The sequence below is a fragment of the Echinops telfairi genome, unplaced genomic scaffold (genome assembly GCF_000313985.2).
Source record: "Echinops telfairi isolate 266 unplaced genomic scaffold, ASM31398v2 ScPeMD7_1;HRSCAF=3_0, whole genome shotgun sequence".
Lineage (NCBI taxonomy): Eukaryota > Metazoa > Chordata > Mammalia > Afrosoricida > Tenrecidae > Echinops > Echinops telfairi.
In genome coordinates this window covers 85317877-85333327 of record NW_022103896.1, presented here as the reverse complement: position 1 = coordinate 85333327, position 15451 = coordinate 85317877, and the positions used below count along the sequence as shown (strand labels likewise).

Here is a 15451-nt window from a genome sequence, read left to right as displayed (position 1 = left end):
TGGTGCTTAACTTTGAGTAATAGCTGTGTTGACTGGATTTCTTGGAGGATATGATCCTATTATAGATTGCATTATATTTCAATTTCGATCTTGAAATATCCATTTTGACTATGAATACCGTGCTACTCCTAATCACAAGATTTTTGAATTTAAAATAGCCAATAGTAGTCCATCTCAGCTCACTAGTACCTACGATATCAATCTCTATGCACTCTATTACATTTGTGACAACTTCTAATTTTCCTAGATTCGTAATTTGTACAATCCAAGTTCCAATGATTAGATTTTGCAGCTGTTCTTTCTTACCATGAGTTAGGCTCCTTCAGCCAATAAAGACCCCGAAGGCGTCACCGCCACAGGCTTTAGTCCACTCACATCAGCACGTTTGACTCTCCGCTTGAGAAAGCAGCCGCTCCTCAGCCACACTGTAAGCACCTTCCGAGCAGCAGGGTCCACTCTCTGGAGTTATGCCCGACAATGTTCTGCATCCATTCATTAGGCCTTCGGTCTACTACTTGCTCGAAATTTACAAAAGCCAAACAGTCCTTCTCTCTGCAGGTCTTCCTTCCAAATGTAAAACTCCTGTCCCCGCAACAGTTTTGAGCGGGGCTCAGGCTTTTCTTTTAAGCCCCTCACTCTACCTTGGCACCAAACAAAATGCCTTTCCTTTTCAGGCAATTCTGAACTTCACTTTCAGCATGTCTACTCAAATATGGGCTGATGATGGACTTCCAAGCTCCTATAATCATGATTTTAAACTTATGTGTACACATGCATACATATCTATGTGTTTATATATATGCAAGCTTCAAAAATTTGGGGAAAATGGAATCGAAAGATAAACTTCTATTTAAAAGATAACTTTTAACTTTGTAAAGCCCTCTCATATATACATATGCCAGGAGCTGTGGGGATTAAGGAGATGCAATAGATCTGGATCTGACAAACACTTTCAGTGCTTTAACAGACAACAAGCCGGGACTTCTCTCCTGTGTTATCAGGTAAAGAAATGTATCTTTATGTTCTCATTGTCTGAAACAGGTCAGAAGCTCATAGAAGTTCATCAGCACTCACCTGGTCAATATCAGCATTTCTTGGCAGAAAATAGACAATATTATTAGTGATCTTCTGGGAAAGCCTGAAAATTTCAAATGTGGAGAGCAGTTAAGGTAAAGTAGCAGCAATAGCAGTGATTTTTTGATCAGACAGAAGTTCTTTACTCATTATATAACAACCTAAACGTTCCATTTTGATATATAAATAACAAAACACAAGTTTAAATTCTCGTAACAACACCTAAAGGGAACTAAAGAGAAATTTCCTAATTTAATAGCACATGCTTGGCAAATCAGAGATCAGAAGTGGAGGCTTCTCGGAGAGATGGTGGCTTCTAACACCTGATCTTGCAGTTAGCAGTCCAGTGTATCACCAGCACGACACACTACAGCTCCAAAGTGAAGCTTGTTGAATCTTTTTATCTATTATTCTAGTGGGAGGAAGCCAGGAGCAGTGATAGGCACTCTTGTCCTGCTGCCACTTCTAATTACTGCAAAGAGAGAAGGGGTAGGAGCAGACAGCAATCCCGTGTTTTCAGGAAAAATAAAGACGAACAACTCGTCACTGAAGTCTACACTCTGAGTTTTAAGTAATAAGTTAGAAGTAGATTTCTTCTTTTGTTAAAGACAAACAGATGAGTGTTTTAGGGAGCAGGGAATGAAGGAGAAAATAATGCTATTCTCTAATGAAATGTGTCTGTTTCAGCACCTTGAAAGTGTAACAACAACAAAAAGAAAGAAAACAATTTAAGACATACAAAGAAGTAGCCCAAAAGTCAATGTGTGTTGAAGAAAATTGAAGTGGTGGCTGGCCACCCAGACTGTAGGGAAAGGTCATGAGGAACTCCCCAATCGTGAAACAAGAACCTTTAATGCTTTCTATTTCTCTTGCTTTGCAATAGCAAAATTATTATATAATTTTTGCATACCTACTTTTTATGCTAAAGAAACTAGTTTATCAAATGCCATTAACAAATATTACTCGGTAATTTCTATTACACACACACACACACACACACCCACAATGGTTTTTATATATAAACACTCAGGACTTCCAAAGGATATCCATCAGGAGACATCATTGTCCTAATGTCAAAGGTCTCTGCAGTGGCGTAGTCTGGTCCACCCCAAGGAGGGCTGAGGAACACAACGTCTGCCTTTAGGTGGGAAGCCAGCAGGAGAAAATCTCCACAGATAAACTCGATCTTATCTGCTACCCCGTAAACTTCTGCATTATTTCGAGCAAGATCAATCTTCACAGGATCAATATCAATGGCGATCACTAAAAGTGGCAAAAAGTCAAGAGTCATTGATATTATCATTTCATAAAGTTAACCTTTATAAGTCTGCTTACCTTCTGTACAACAAACCTTTTGAAAGACTAAAGGACGCAACCTTAAGATATTTGGCCCCATAGACCAGTGATATACCAAAAACAAACACCCCTCCAAATGGCCCCCTCCCTCCAAGCACACACACAAAAATTTAAAAAATTTAAACCCACTGTTAGAGTCAGTTCTGACTCACAGTTAGTGCTAACCTAAATTAGAATGAATTCTTTAAGAGTGTTGCACCAAGAAAATGTGACTGGCTGTCAAAATTATTTCCCTCAATCAGCTGTACCAAAGCAAGATGATAGTTCTATTTTCTAGTCTTAATAGTTCAGTCACATTAAGAAGATTTAGGCAATCACCACCACAATCAATTTCGGAACATTCTTCTTTCTCATATTCATTGTTGTTAGCTCCCCCTACCCACTCAGCTTCCCCTGCCACGCCCCTAGGTATTTATTAATCCAGTTACTATCTCTATAGATTTACCTATCCTGATTTCATATACAGAAAACCATACAAAAAAACAAGAAACAAAAGCAACAGTCACCAAAAAACAAAACAATGAGTCAGGCCTAAGTGCAAGGCCATTATTCATTCATACACTATGGCTTATGTCTCTGGTTCACTTTAGAGACAACATGTCATGGTAGAGAACATTATAAATAATCCCCATGGGGCATAAGGCAATTCTACTGAGAGTATTACTAATTTAACTCATTGTACTGATTTTAAAACAATGTTGAGAAAAGGAAATTAGACCTGTATAGGCTGGCTTTTTCTTACCACAATACACGAATTGTTGACTTATACAGATTAATAAAAGTTTTAATGACTGGAGACAATTTACACAGGGAGGGTTGGAGATAGGGCACAACTTTCAATAACATCCAATCATAGGCAGAACCATGCCTGCCAGATAGATATATGTCCTAAAAAGTAAAAGTCAAACCAGACTCACTGCCTTTGAGTAGATCCTGACTCATAGCGACCCTATAGAGCAGGACAGCTAGAACTGCTCCTGCGGATTTCCGAGACCTTAACTCTTTACGGGAGTAGAAAGTCCTGTCTTCCTTCTGAACTATTTTGAACTGCTGACTATTACAGTCCAACTTAACCAGAACATCATCAAAATAGTAATTATGTGTTAGTCCGGGGTCACCATTCACTGGGCACCCTCAAAGGAAAATATCTGAATGCAATGACTACCAATTCCATTATCTTGGGATAGTGGTCACTTGCTTCTTCTCATTCTGAGGCATTTCAGCCTTAAATCCAAGGGAATATGTTGGTTCCTGAAATCTGTTACAAGTGAGTTTAATATAAAGCCCAGTTCACTTAGAGGAGTTTCCACATTGAATCCTTCTGGTATGGTCTATGAAGGATGTTGGCCTATGGAGGACAGTATCTAAAGTTCCAGTTGTCTATGGCACACAGCCTGGGTCACCAAGGGCTAGACAGAAACGAAGTAAAAAATATCCAATTAGGAACATAATTCTGGGCGTATTCTCCCTTGGGGTCTATATAAGTATTGTTTTTTTCCTGGTTGCAGGTTGCCCCACCCAGTTTGCCCAACAAGAGAAACGTTCTTGCTTCCTCTGAGAGAGACACCCTCTTCCCACCTGCCCTTGTGTCACATTCAGTAAGGTTTGCTAATCACTCTTGTAGGAATATCTGTTGATTTGGGGTGACCTTAGAACTATGTTGTATGGTAGCAGTTGATTGGTCTTCTCCCTTTACCGGCATCTTGAGAAAGTGACTCCAACTGAAGTGAGGCCTCCCCACAACGGATGCACATTTTTACAAGCCTATCAGCCCTGTTGAGTTGCAATCCCTCTGCAGCCTCTCCTGCATCTGTTCCGTTTTGAGTTAGGTTATCATTATCATTGCAGGTGATGTCCTTAGTTTGTTTTGCATCTCTTGAATGGCTAGTGATCATGAGTCTTGGGCATTCTAGTTGTCCTTTGTCTTTTTTCTTATTGCTATATTAATATTGACATATTACAGAATTCTATATATTTTAGTAATTAGTCCCTTGTCCAGGTATCATGGCTAAAGACGTTTTCCCAATCCGTAGGCTCATTTCACTAGTGTTTAAATAAGTTCCAGTCATATAGTTTGTCCTTCAGTGTGTGTGCTTGCTTTATTATATTTGGTAGTCTTTGTGTGCCCTGCAATAGGGTCATTGTCCCAATTTTCTCATTTATGATCCCTATAGCTCTGGGGCTTACATTTAGGTTTCCAATCCATATTAAGTTAATTTTACTGTAAAATTTTATCCATTTGAGCACACCTTTACCAGTATGTGCTAACTTCACAGTGCTAGAAAAAACTCACAGAACAATAAAATATAAAGCACTTCCCAAATGCTGAATATGTGCCCAGTGTTTAAGCTGGGCTGCTAACCACAAGATGAGCAGTTTGAATCCACCCATCACTGTGAGGGAAAAAGATGATTTACTCCTGTAGATTTAGTCTAGAAGACCCACAGAGGCAGTTCCACCCCTGTCTAAAGGATCACTATGGGTCAGAATCAACTCAATGGCAGTGAGTTTTTCAACTTTACCATGTTCTGTGTAGCCTGGTAGGAGACACTTGAAATGATCACCAATTTCACAGAAAGCTGATAATGCAAAGATTTCAAGAAATACAAATTTTATCAAAATGAGACAACCCTCAAAGACCAAAAATTTGACAAATCCAAAGAAAATACATTTACAAAGCTGTATAGTCAAATTATGAGACACGTTACACAGAAGAAATAGAAAACAGTATTTTTACTAAAGGTTTTTGTTAGATGTCCTTCTAACTCATAGCAACCCTATGCACAACAGAATGAAATTTGGTGCCTGAGCCTCACAATAGTCCTTGTGTTTGAGGCTATCGTGGCAGTCATCCAGCTTGAGATAGTTAATTGTGCCAACCTGGCTGATAAACACATGTGGGGTTAATTGAAGGGTGGAGAGATAAATGGCTCAGGGAGCCTCGCCTTTCTAGTTCTCGGGTCTCTTGCTTTCTGATGGTTGGACTAGGGTGCAGCTGCCTTAGCAGTTCCCTGCTTCAGCTTGCAAGGCGGACTTCCTGCAAGACATCCCCAAGGAGAAGCCACATGGACCTACCCGGATTCAGCCCTGGGTGCTGGAGCAGCCGTGTGGAGACCCCTGCCAGGGGTGAGATGCTTACACGCTCACTGATTCCGTTTTCCTCCTGCAAGTGGCGTCATTGTGTGCGTTTTGTGAGATGGAGGAGGACTTTGTGGATTGGTGTTGGGCAGATGGGTTAATGGGTTAATGTTGGACTTGTGGGCTTGGGCAGCACTGGGTTGGGATGTTTTCTTGATGTGCACCTACCCTTTATATAAAACTCTCTCTTATACATGAGTTTCTGTGGACTTGTTTCTCTAAAGTTCCCAGACTAACACACAGCTCCTCAACAGTTTTCCTCTTTTTCGTTGACTATCTACTTCACCAGACATGACTTCCTTTGCTAAGGGCTGGTCTCTTCTGACATAGGTCTACAGAATAGGCTTTCATTTAACTTAGTGTATTTGATAAAGACTTATGAATAATGTTGTTATTTAAAGTTTTCCAACAGTTTTGAGCAAACTACTCACATGTACCTAAATGTACATCATTGGGTGAATGGCAACAGTTTATATTTGAAGGGATTAAGTGGGAAACTGATAGAATTGGAACTATTTCCCAAGAAACACCAATTTCATAATTTACTCATGCTTTTGAGAAACAATGCTTCCAATAAACTACCTAAATAATGGTTCCAAGCACCAGTTATAATATATTGTGAAACCAAGCAACATATGAGAACAGAACTGTTCTGTTAGAAAGAAGCTCCCATTTACATTTAAAAGAGAAAAGGTTTTTCAGCTCTTTAATCTGCTGAACTTATAAAAACAACTTAAAAAAACTTATAAAAAAAACTGCTGACAACACCAAAAAAGTTCAAAGATAAAGCAGCTTTCAACAAATTAATTTAGCGGTTCTCAACCTGTGGGTCACGACCCCTATGGGAGTCGAACAGGGTCGCCCTATTCATAACAGTAGCAAAATTACCTTTACGAAGTACCAACGAAAATAATCATGGTTGGGGAGTCACCACAACATGAGGACCTGTATTAAAGGATCGTGGCATTAGGAAGGTTGAGAACCACTGTATTAGTTAATCCTCATGTTTCCTCTGTGTTTCTCTTGGAGGCAGATGTCATGGAATTTTACATGAGCAAAATGCTGACAAATGCAGGACGACACTATATAGAACGGCAGCACCCAGTAATGGCAGCCATTACCACGTGAAAATGAAAAGTGGTTAAAATTAAATGATAACGTTAAAGTTTTAGATGCTCAGACAGACACGGGCTATCACAGTGAACTCAGAAGATGTTCCATCTTTGCAGAAAGTTCCACTGGGTGATAACACAGTTATGTTCTGCATCTTGGATGCTGGTCAAAGACTATTATCTAGTAATATTCTTTTACAAAGCTCTGGTAGTGCAGTAATAAAGTGGCTGCTAACCAGTGTTGGTGGTTCAAAGTCATGGTCAATGATGTGGTGGTAGCAGTACTGAACTATGTGTGACTATCCACAATTTGTACTGTGAAGTAAGTCATTACATAATGTGGGCATTGTAAGAACATTGTATTACATAAAGCACATGTTTATATACATTTGATATCCAAAGGGGCTTCAAAATTTGTGGAAAAGTGGAAGTAATAAAAATAATTTTTGCATACACTTTAAGTCCTCTAGACTTAAGAACCCCACCTCTAGAGGAGTTATCAAAGTAACCCCTCTCCCAAGCTGTTCTGGCTCTCCATTAGTACTAGGAGTCTGGGGATCTGCAAACTTGCACCTGCAATTGGCTGTCTCGGTGTACCCTCTCTGAGTAATTGATAAGAACAGTGGCTGCAGCCCAGAGCCTCCCTGTCCACAATGAACTGGAGGGCAGCCGTGATAACTGTGACAGCCGGCAGCCAAGGTTCAGGGGTGGATGATCTTCTTTGGCTGTAGCTTAGTCAGGTCAGCTGTAGGAGCTCAGCTATGGCTGCCACAAGGGGCAAACTCAAAACTTGCTCAACCTTCTGGCACTTCTCTAGTGCAAGCCCTTCCTCCCTGCTCTGCAGCTGGACACTTACGTATACATAAAAAGATCTAACAGAAAAATGCTTAAGAATCATCATTTCCGAGTTAAAAGAAAATTTTTTTTTTATGATATATTTGGATTCACGGGACTGACTTGCCTGGCAAACACGTAGAAGAACTTTATGCGCAAACAGTGAATTCAGGGAAAATATAAAGTAATTATCATTGTGGTAATCATAAAAAACAGCTTTTATCCAAGATGCTAGAAAACTATATAAAATTAGCAAATGTCAAGGCCTACACACAGGAGCAATTGCTCCCATTTATAAGTACTGGTTTTAACTGATTCTAAACATCACTTTACTATTTTTGTTTTTATATTATGCTTTCCTAGTCAATATAATGAAATGTACAAGAATTACCGAGTCAGTGAAAAGCTGCTGAAATGTAAAACATCACTGCTTTGAAGATAACGGAAAAAAACCATCCCTAAGTATCTACAGACGATGAAGATATGAACAACAAACCTCTCTACAACCTCACCTCATACTACCTTTTAAACAGAAGCAGGGTTATCACAATCAGAAAAATTGAGTAAAAGCCCTGGCTTTACTACTTAGCTATGCCATTTTGGACAAATTGTTCAATTTCTTCTTATTGCTATACATCTCCCTGTGTCCCTAGATTACAGTGATATGCAACGGGATTGCAAAAGAGATAACTGTAAGGTTGATGTAATATTTAAAGTCATCTATTAGACATACAGGATATTAAAGTGGGTAGGTACCACAAAGGCCACTGCAGGTAGGTAAACGCTCCTCAGATTCGTAAAGGAAACGAGTGGTCAAGTTGGCATTCCCTGACCATCGTTCTTCCTTCCTTATTTTAGTATCTTGCTTTTATAGAATGTTATAATCTTGCTCCATCATTCAAAGCCCAACCGACTGCCATTGAGTTCTTTAGACTCATAGCTACAAGGACAGAGTAACATTGCCCGTCTGGGTTTCCAAGTTTGTGTCACTTGACAGAAAGCCTCACGTTTCTCCTGTGGGGTGACTGTTAAGTTTGAACTGTCGACCTGTGGTTAGCCACCCAACACGGAGGCCATGATACCAGCACGGCCCTTCTACCTGTGCAACAGCTGTATTTAAATCATCTTGGGCAACTGCCTTTATCTTCTAAGGGGACAGTAAAAAACATGCTTCCCCAAGTCTCTGAGGATAAATAAGGGAATGCATGCTAACGACAGTGTCTCCATGGAGTGCGTTCTGCCTCATAGGGTTTTGATGGGTTTCAAGGTAAGTAAAAAAGTGTTATAAAAATGCACAGATGTCTTAATTAAGTAAAAATAAAGACTATAACTTGTTGTTAGGTCTGTACACTCTTCCAGGTGGTGGATCCAGCTCTCTATTAACCCTTTCCTGAAGAATCCTGTGCTTTCTAATTTATATCAAAACGGTAGTTTTGGCATCAAGGAACAAAAATTGTGTTCCTCTGAAATGCTGAGTTTGGGAACGAAATCAAGTCTGAAGTTGCAAGATCCGGGGCTGTTGGGTAGATGTGGCAAGGTTTCTTAATGAATTCACACAGGGTTTGACTCGTGAGAATGAGCAGCCATACTGTGATGAAAAGATACACCGAAACATAACTCTTCTGGCCTTTTTTTTTCTCCACCAAGGAGGTTTTAATTATCTTAAAACTTCTTCCTAGTAAGTGTGATTGTCCTGTGTCTTTCGAGAAAATCTATCAAAATTGCCCCTTGGGAATTCCCCAAACAGTATCCACAATGTTCTGAGCTGACCTTTTAACCTTGAGTTTAACTGGCAGAAGCAGATTCCCTTAGAGGTCACTGTTGATGGCTGTTTCTTCTTAAACATGTTAGCTATTATTTTAAGTATTTGGGGCTAATATAATAATAATAATAACAATAATAATAATAATAATCAGTACTAATTATATAGTAAATCTCAGAAAAGGCAGGCTAAAACAAAATGAAATGGTTACTGCATAAACATAAACCAGTTCACTTCCATCAATGGGTAATTACCTGTGTTTCCTGTCAAGGCAAACTGAATGGTATTTCCTCCAACTCCACAGAAGGCATCCACTACAATGCTGCACGTGAAGGACTCACTGACTCGGCTGGCAATGTGCTCGGCTATCTTCTCAGGAGTCACAGAAAACCAACCCTCTGGAGGAAAGAGCACCACTGTTCAGACACTTAATTTTAAGAAGTTGGCCAGGCACGATGAGTGAGATGTATGTAACACATGATTCACTCTGGGCTCCCTCAGGCCTCTTCAAGTTGGACTTTTGTTGTTACTATCTAGCAAAGTTATGATCATCTAGTAGATTTTTTTCACACTTTGCTGTTTAAGGAATGGAACGTTTATAAAGCTTAGAGTCACCAGACAAGGGAGGTATCACCCTATTATATACTTTTAAAAAAGTTTTGTTTTTCAAATATATATACCGCATAGTTTTAAATAATAGTTTTATAAAGCTTATTATGAAAAACAGCAGAGTAACACTCCAATTCCTGATTTCTGCAGAAGCAACTACCTTAAAACATGACTTGTTTGGGGGTAGCATATCTCCACCACTCTAAAAACAATATAATTCTGATTTTTCTGTTTTAGGCATTAACCACTATCTATTATATAACATGAAAAGTTAGCTCAACTATCAGCTAACTCTCCAAACCCCATTGAACTTCAAAGTTTCTTTTTGACCTCCGGGAGAAGTAATGAATATGTGTACATTTTTCTACAGTTGTAAAAAATTCTCACATTACCAAAGGGCTAGAAAAAGCAAGCAAAAAAATGCTTCAAAGTTGCAGAAGTAAACAATGAAAGGGGATACTGCAGTTTCTTTCCCAGAATTTACATTTTTGAGAAAGCTATTTCCCTAAGCAAAATGATGAGCAAATTTCCTGGTTTGCATTCCACCCCCTAAACTTTAAATCATTCCTCACTGCTAGAAGAGTAAAAATAAAAACTTCAAGAATGAAATTCAAAGCATTTTCCAGTTTTATCTCTCTTAACAAACTCCTATATACTCTCCTCAATACACAACATTTTGTTAAGTTGTATGAGGTCCTTGCAATTCCTGACATTCTACCATGTATGAAGACCTCCTGGTTTTGACAGCTAATCAATATTAATTTCTAGGTAGCTCATATCTGAAAAAGTACACTATCTCCACGACCAGTTAACAAGTGGTTTAAGTCACAGCAGGATATCTCAAGTAAAATTTCAAAGTTTCCATTATTAATTCAGTAAATCACTGCTTTTTTTTTTTTGGAATTCACATCTTTATGTACTATTTCTTCACTGGATGTTTCGTTTACTAGACCTATCAATTGTTTAGTTTTGCTACATGATGCTACAAATATACATTAAGCCTGAATTGGTATTTGAAAATACACATACATATAGACCTATGTTGAAGGGCAGTCTATAGAATAACTAAGTGTCTGTGCTCTTTAAAATGCCAACATTATGAAAGACCAAAAAGGCCAATGGAAGGAAACCAAAGAAACATGAACATTAAATGTAATACATGAACACCTACTGGGAAAAAGAAGTGATACATGGCTATGATTAGGACAACTGATGAACCTGGAACTTAGATTGTACTGTCACAAGGTCAAAATTCCCTAATTTTGGTAATTTTACTATTGCCACGTAAGAAAATATCCTTGCTATAAGGACAAGAAATACGTATAACTGTATTAACAGGTAAGACATGATAATGTAACCAATCAACATTCATATGGATCAGAAACACACAAGGAGAAACAGATTTTGTAGCATTTTTCCAACTTTTCTGTAACTTTGAGATGGTTCAAAAATAAAGTCAAAAATATTTATAAGCATTACCTGTGTCCAATTTAATCCCATCATCAAAACGGGAGAAGAGTCTATACCGCTGGGCCCAGTATTTTGCCAGCTTAGGAACAGCAGCTATTTCGGGAGGTAAACAATTCACCTTTCTGTTCTTGTTTTTCTTCTTCTTAATTTCAGCTGAAAACAAAACCAAAAAAATACAGAACACAAGTGAATTTATTTAAAAATGTGGCCACACAGAAGCATTCCAACTTTGGACTACATCCAGTTTATGCATGCAAACTTAGGTTCTGAGAAGCAGAAGAGTATTTATAGTAGAAACTGCACTGCCCTTAAAGTCTCCTTGCTCTTGCTCCTTAGCAGCTTTTCAAACTCAGACATAAGCAGGCTAAGTTCCAATTTCTAATTCCTTAAAAGAATGAATGAGGGAAGTGGCAGTCGTATCTGCTCTCACTTAGCCCTGACCATGCAGCAGTTACCAGTGGAGTTGCGAACCACAAGGCGTCAGTGTGAACGTGGCAGCGGCTCTGAGGGAGAAAGACCAGATCGTCTGCTCTGGTAAAGATTCCCCGTTAGGTGCCATCCCGTCTGCTCCAACTTACAGTCACCTCGACATACAAGAAAACGAAAAACGGCCTGGTCCTGCACCGCCGTGACACTTAGTCTTTTATCCGAGCAGTTCATTTTGCAGCCAGTGTCTATCCACCTCATCGAGGGCCTGCCTGTTTGCACTGCCACTCGACTTTACAAAGCATGAGGTCCTTCTGCAGCAACTGGTTTCCCTCGACCATATGTCCAAAGTTTGTGAGACAAAGTCTCAAAATCTTTGCCTTTAAGGACCATTCCAGCTGTGTTTCTTCCAAGTCAGATTTGTCTGTTCTTTTGGCAATCTATGGCATTTTCAATATCATTCTCCAGCACAATCCAAATGCGTCAATTCTTTGACCTTCCTCATTCAATGTCCAACTTGAGTGTTCGAAGAAACACCTTTGCTTTTCAATATTTTAAGAGGTCTTGTGCAGCACATTTTTCCAATTACATAATGCAAGTCTACCATGCCCAAAAGACTTGAAAGGAGGAAATTAAAACAGATACTGGTCACCACCGTTTTTCACAAGGCTAAAAGTGTCCACTAGGCAGGTTAAGTGAATAAACAAGGTGTGATATATTCATTCAATGGAATATTATGCAGCCAGAGAAATGAAACATGCTGATACATGTATAACAAAATGGAGAAAACATAACATTAACTGAGATAAGTGAGACAGAAAAGGAAAAATATCTTTCAACTCCATTTATATAAAAGATGTAGTACAGAAAGATGTGTAGACAGTCACTTGGTAGTTACCAAAGGCCGAGGAGTTATGGAAAAAAAGAGTTATTCCATGTGATGATTAAGGTCATTATTTATAGTGGTTTGGCAAACCATCGTGTGAATTAATGTCATTGTTAATGGTCAAAATAGGAAAATGTGTTCTGTGTATATTCCACCACAGACGAAAACATTCAACCAGTATAAAGGGTGTACTACTGTAAATACTATTGGTCAATGTAACATGGAAAAAACCCACGATCCCAAAACAAAAAATAAAAAGAATGAGCAAAACGAAAAGCAGGCACAGCAGAGGCAATCTGAGTGGCATACCGAGTGCCCCTCAAATGTCGTTTCTCACAGGCTTCGCCGCCTACAGCACCGTACCGAGCTCAGCCGCGAGGGAAGAACGCTCGGTGTTTTCAAACACTGCCACTCGTGTATACACGTCATGCTTTCTTACAACTCAAACAATAGACAGCAGTGAACTCTTGGTACCGATGATTTAAAAGGGGGAATTGGGGAAAAACTTACTAAAGGAACAACATATTTATCTAAATCAATTAGCAAGTCAAGGCCTATTCAGCCTTACCTTCATTTTCTACCAGAACAGAATCTGGCCTCTGCTGTGTGACACAATCTTGCTTTTCCGCCACGGTCCATACTGGGTTGTCTCCTTCGTTTTCTTGAGCTTCACCTCTGCCAGCTGAAGACAAGCTGGGGCATGTGTCAGGTTCTAGATTACTAGTCTCCAGGGAATCCCCGTTTTTTGTCACAGGTACCTGTTCCTCTGAATCACTGCTTGTGCAACAGTCTTGGATGTTGTCCTGAGAAAATGACTTCTGTGATGCGTCCGCCTCCATTTCATCCTTTGGCTCATTAACCCATTTTAGGAATTTTTCTACCTGATTTTAAGATGTCATGAGCATAAGTTAATTCCACAGTATACACAATTGTTCCGCTGGTTTTATTTTTCACTTGTTATTTTAAAATATACAGAGAACAGGCACCATGTCAGCAATTTCTACATACGTACTTCAATGATGCTGATTTCCCACAAGTTCTTTCATCTATAATTTGAATGCCAGGCTGTACCATAAATAGTATCTCTGATCTCTATAAGCTTATTCTGAGCCAAAAGCATTTTGTTATCCTGACATATCTTGAATTTATTGAAGATTTTTTAAAAGAAAGATTTCTTTCTCAAAACCATGGTCAATTTTGACTCAAAATGACCTGCTAGGACAGAGTAGAACTGCTTCTGTTAGTTTCAGAGACTGTAAATGTTTACTGGAGTAGAGAACCCCATCTTTTCTCCACTGACTTGCTGGTGGTTTAGAACTACCGACCTTGTGGTTAGTAGTTTAACCCACAATACCACCAGGGATTTCCAAAGATTTCTTTAGAAGAACAAAATTAACACAGATTTAAAATATTAGTACTTTCCTATAATGGATTAACACTAATTAAAGGTGTTAATTAAATTAAATGTGCCTAAGTAGCTTTGCATAAAGGTCCCCAACAATTTACCTCAGTATAATCTACTATTATAAATGTACCTACTTATTATTGAATCATAATTTTTTCAAATCACACGCAGCTCTCACCAACAGTTCAGGCTACAAGCTATTAACTGTTAAATGTTACTCTCATCAAAGACAAATGCTGACAAGATTTAGTGTCAATTTGTCTAAAAATAGACAATAGAGACAAAAAAAATAGAATATACAGCTTTTTTGGAAAGACTGGGGCTAACTTATTTTTTAAAAAAATAAATCATTTTATTGGGACTCTTATAACAACCCATATATCAATTGTATCAAGCATGTTTGTACATATACAGCCATAATCATTTCCAAAACATTTTCTTTCTACTTGAGTCCTTGGTATCAGCTTTTTTCCCTCCCTCCCCTCCCCTCCTATCTCCTTGATAAATTATTCTTATTTTCATATCTTACATGGTTTGTTGTCTCCCTTCACCCATGTGCCTGTTGTTTGCACCTTGCCCACCCCCGCCCTCGGGGGAAGGGGTTATAAATCAATCTTTGTGATTGGTTCTCCCTTTCTCCCCCTTTGTCTCCCACCTTCTCCCTACTCTCATGGTATTGCTACTCTCATTGCCGTTCCTGGGGGTTTTATCTGTCTTGGACTCCATGTGTCGAGAGCGCTTATCTGTACCAGTGTATGTGCTCCAGTCTATCGGGGTTGTAAGATAGAAGTAGAGTCATGATAGTGGGAGGGAGGAAGCATTAAAGAACTAGAGGAATGTTGTGTGCTTCCTCAGTGCTATACAGCACCCTGGCTGGCTCGTCCTTTCCTTGTGACCATTCTGTGAAGGGATGTCCAATTATCTACAGATGGGCTTTGGGTCTCCATTCCGACCCCACTGGTTCATATTAGTATGACTATTTTGGGTTTTCTGATGCCTGGTATCTGTCCTGTTCACACCTTGTTATCACACAGGATTACGTGCTTCTTCCATGTGGGCTCTGTTGTTTCCCTGCTAGATGGCCGCTTGTTTACCTTCACGCCTTTTAAGATCCCAGATGCTGTATCTTTTAATAGCTGGGTACCTTCAGCTTTCTGCACATTTGCTTATGTGCCCATTTTTACTTCGGCACCAGGGTCGGGAAGGTAAGTATCACAGAATGCCAGGTTACTAGAACAAAGTGTTCTTGCGTTGAGAGAAGGCTTGAGTAGAGGCCCAATGTACATCTTAATTCTTAACCTATAGAAATATATGTACATTGACCTATATCCCTATCACTATATATTAATATATTTACATATGTACATGCCTATGTTTAT

At 39.1% G+C, this 15451-nt stretch overlaps 1 protein-coding gene across 1 annotated transcript in view; it reads right to left on the bottom strand.

Moving 5' to 3' along the window:
- Positions 1-312: 312 nt before the first annotated feature.
- Positions 313-15451, bottom strand: part of TGS1 (trimethylguanosine synthase 1) — a 37509-nt gene continuing 22370 nt past the window's right edge. Inside the window, exons 8-13 of the mRNA XM_045292908.1 lie at positions 13236-13548; positions 11365-11508; positions 9531-9674; positions 2121-2337; positions 1075-1153; positions 313-459 (exon numbers count right to left, since the gene is read on the bottom strand). Coding sequence (XP_045148843.1) covers positions 313-459; positions 1075-1153; positions 2121-2337; positions 9531-9674; positions 11365-11508; positions 13236-13548 — 1044 coding nt within the window. The remainder of the gene's footprint in view (positions 460-1074; positions 1154-2120; positions 2338-9530; positions 9675-11364; positions 11509-13235; positions 13549-15451) is intronic.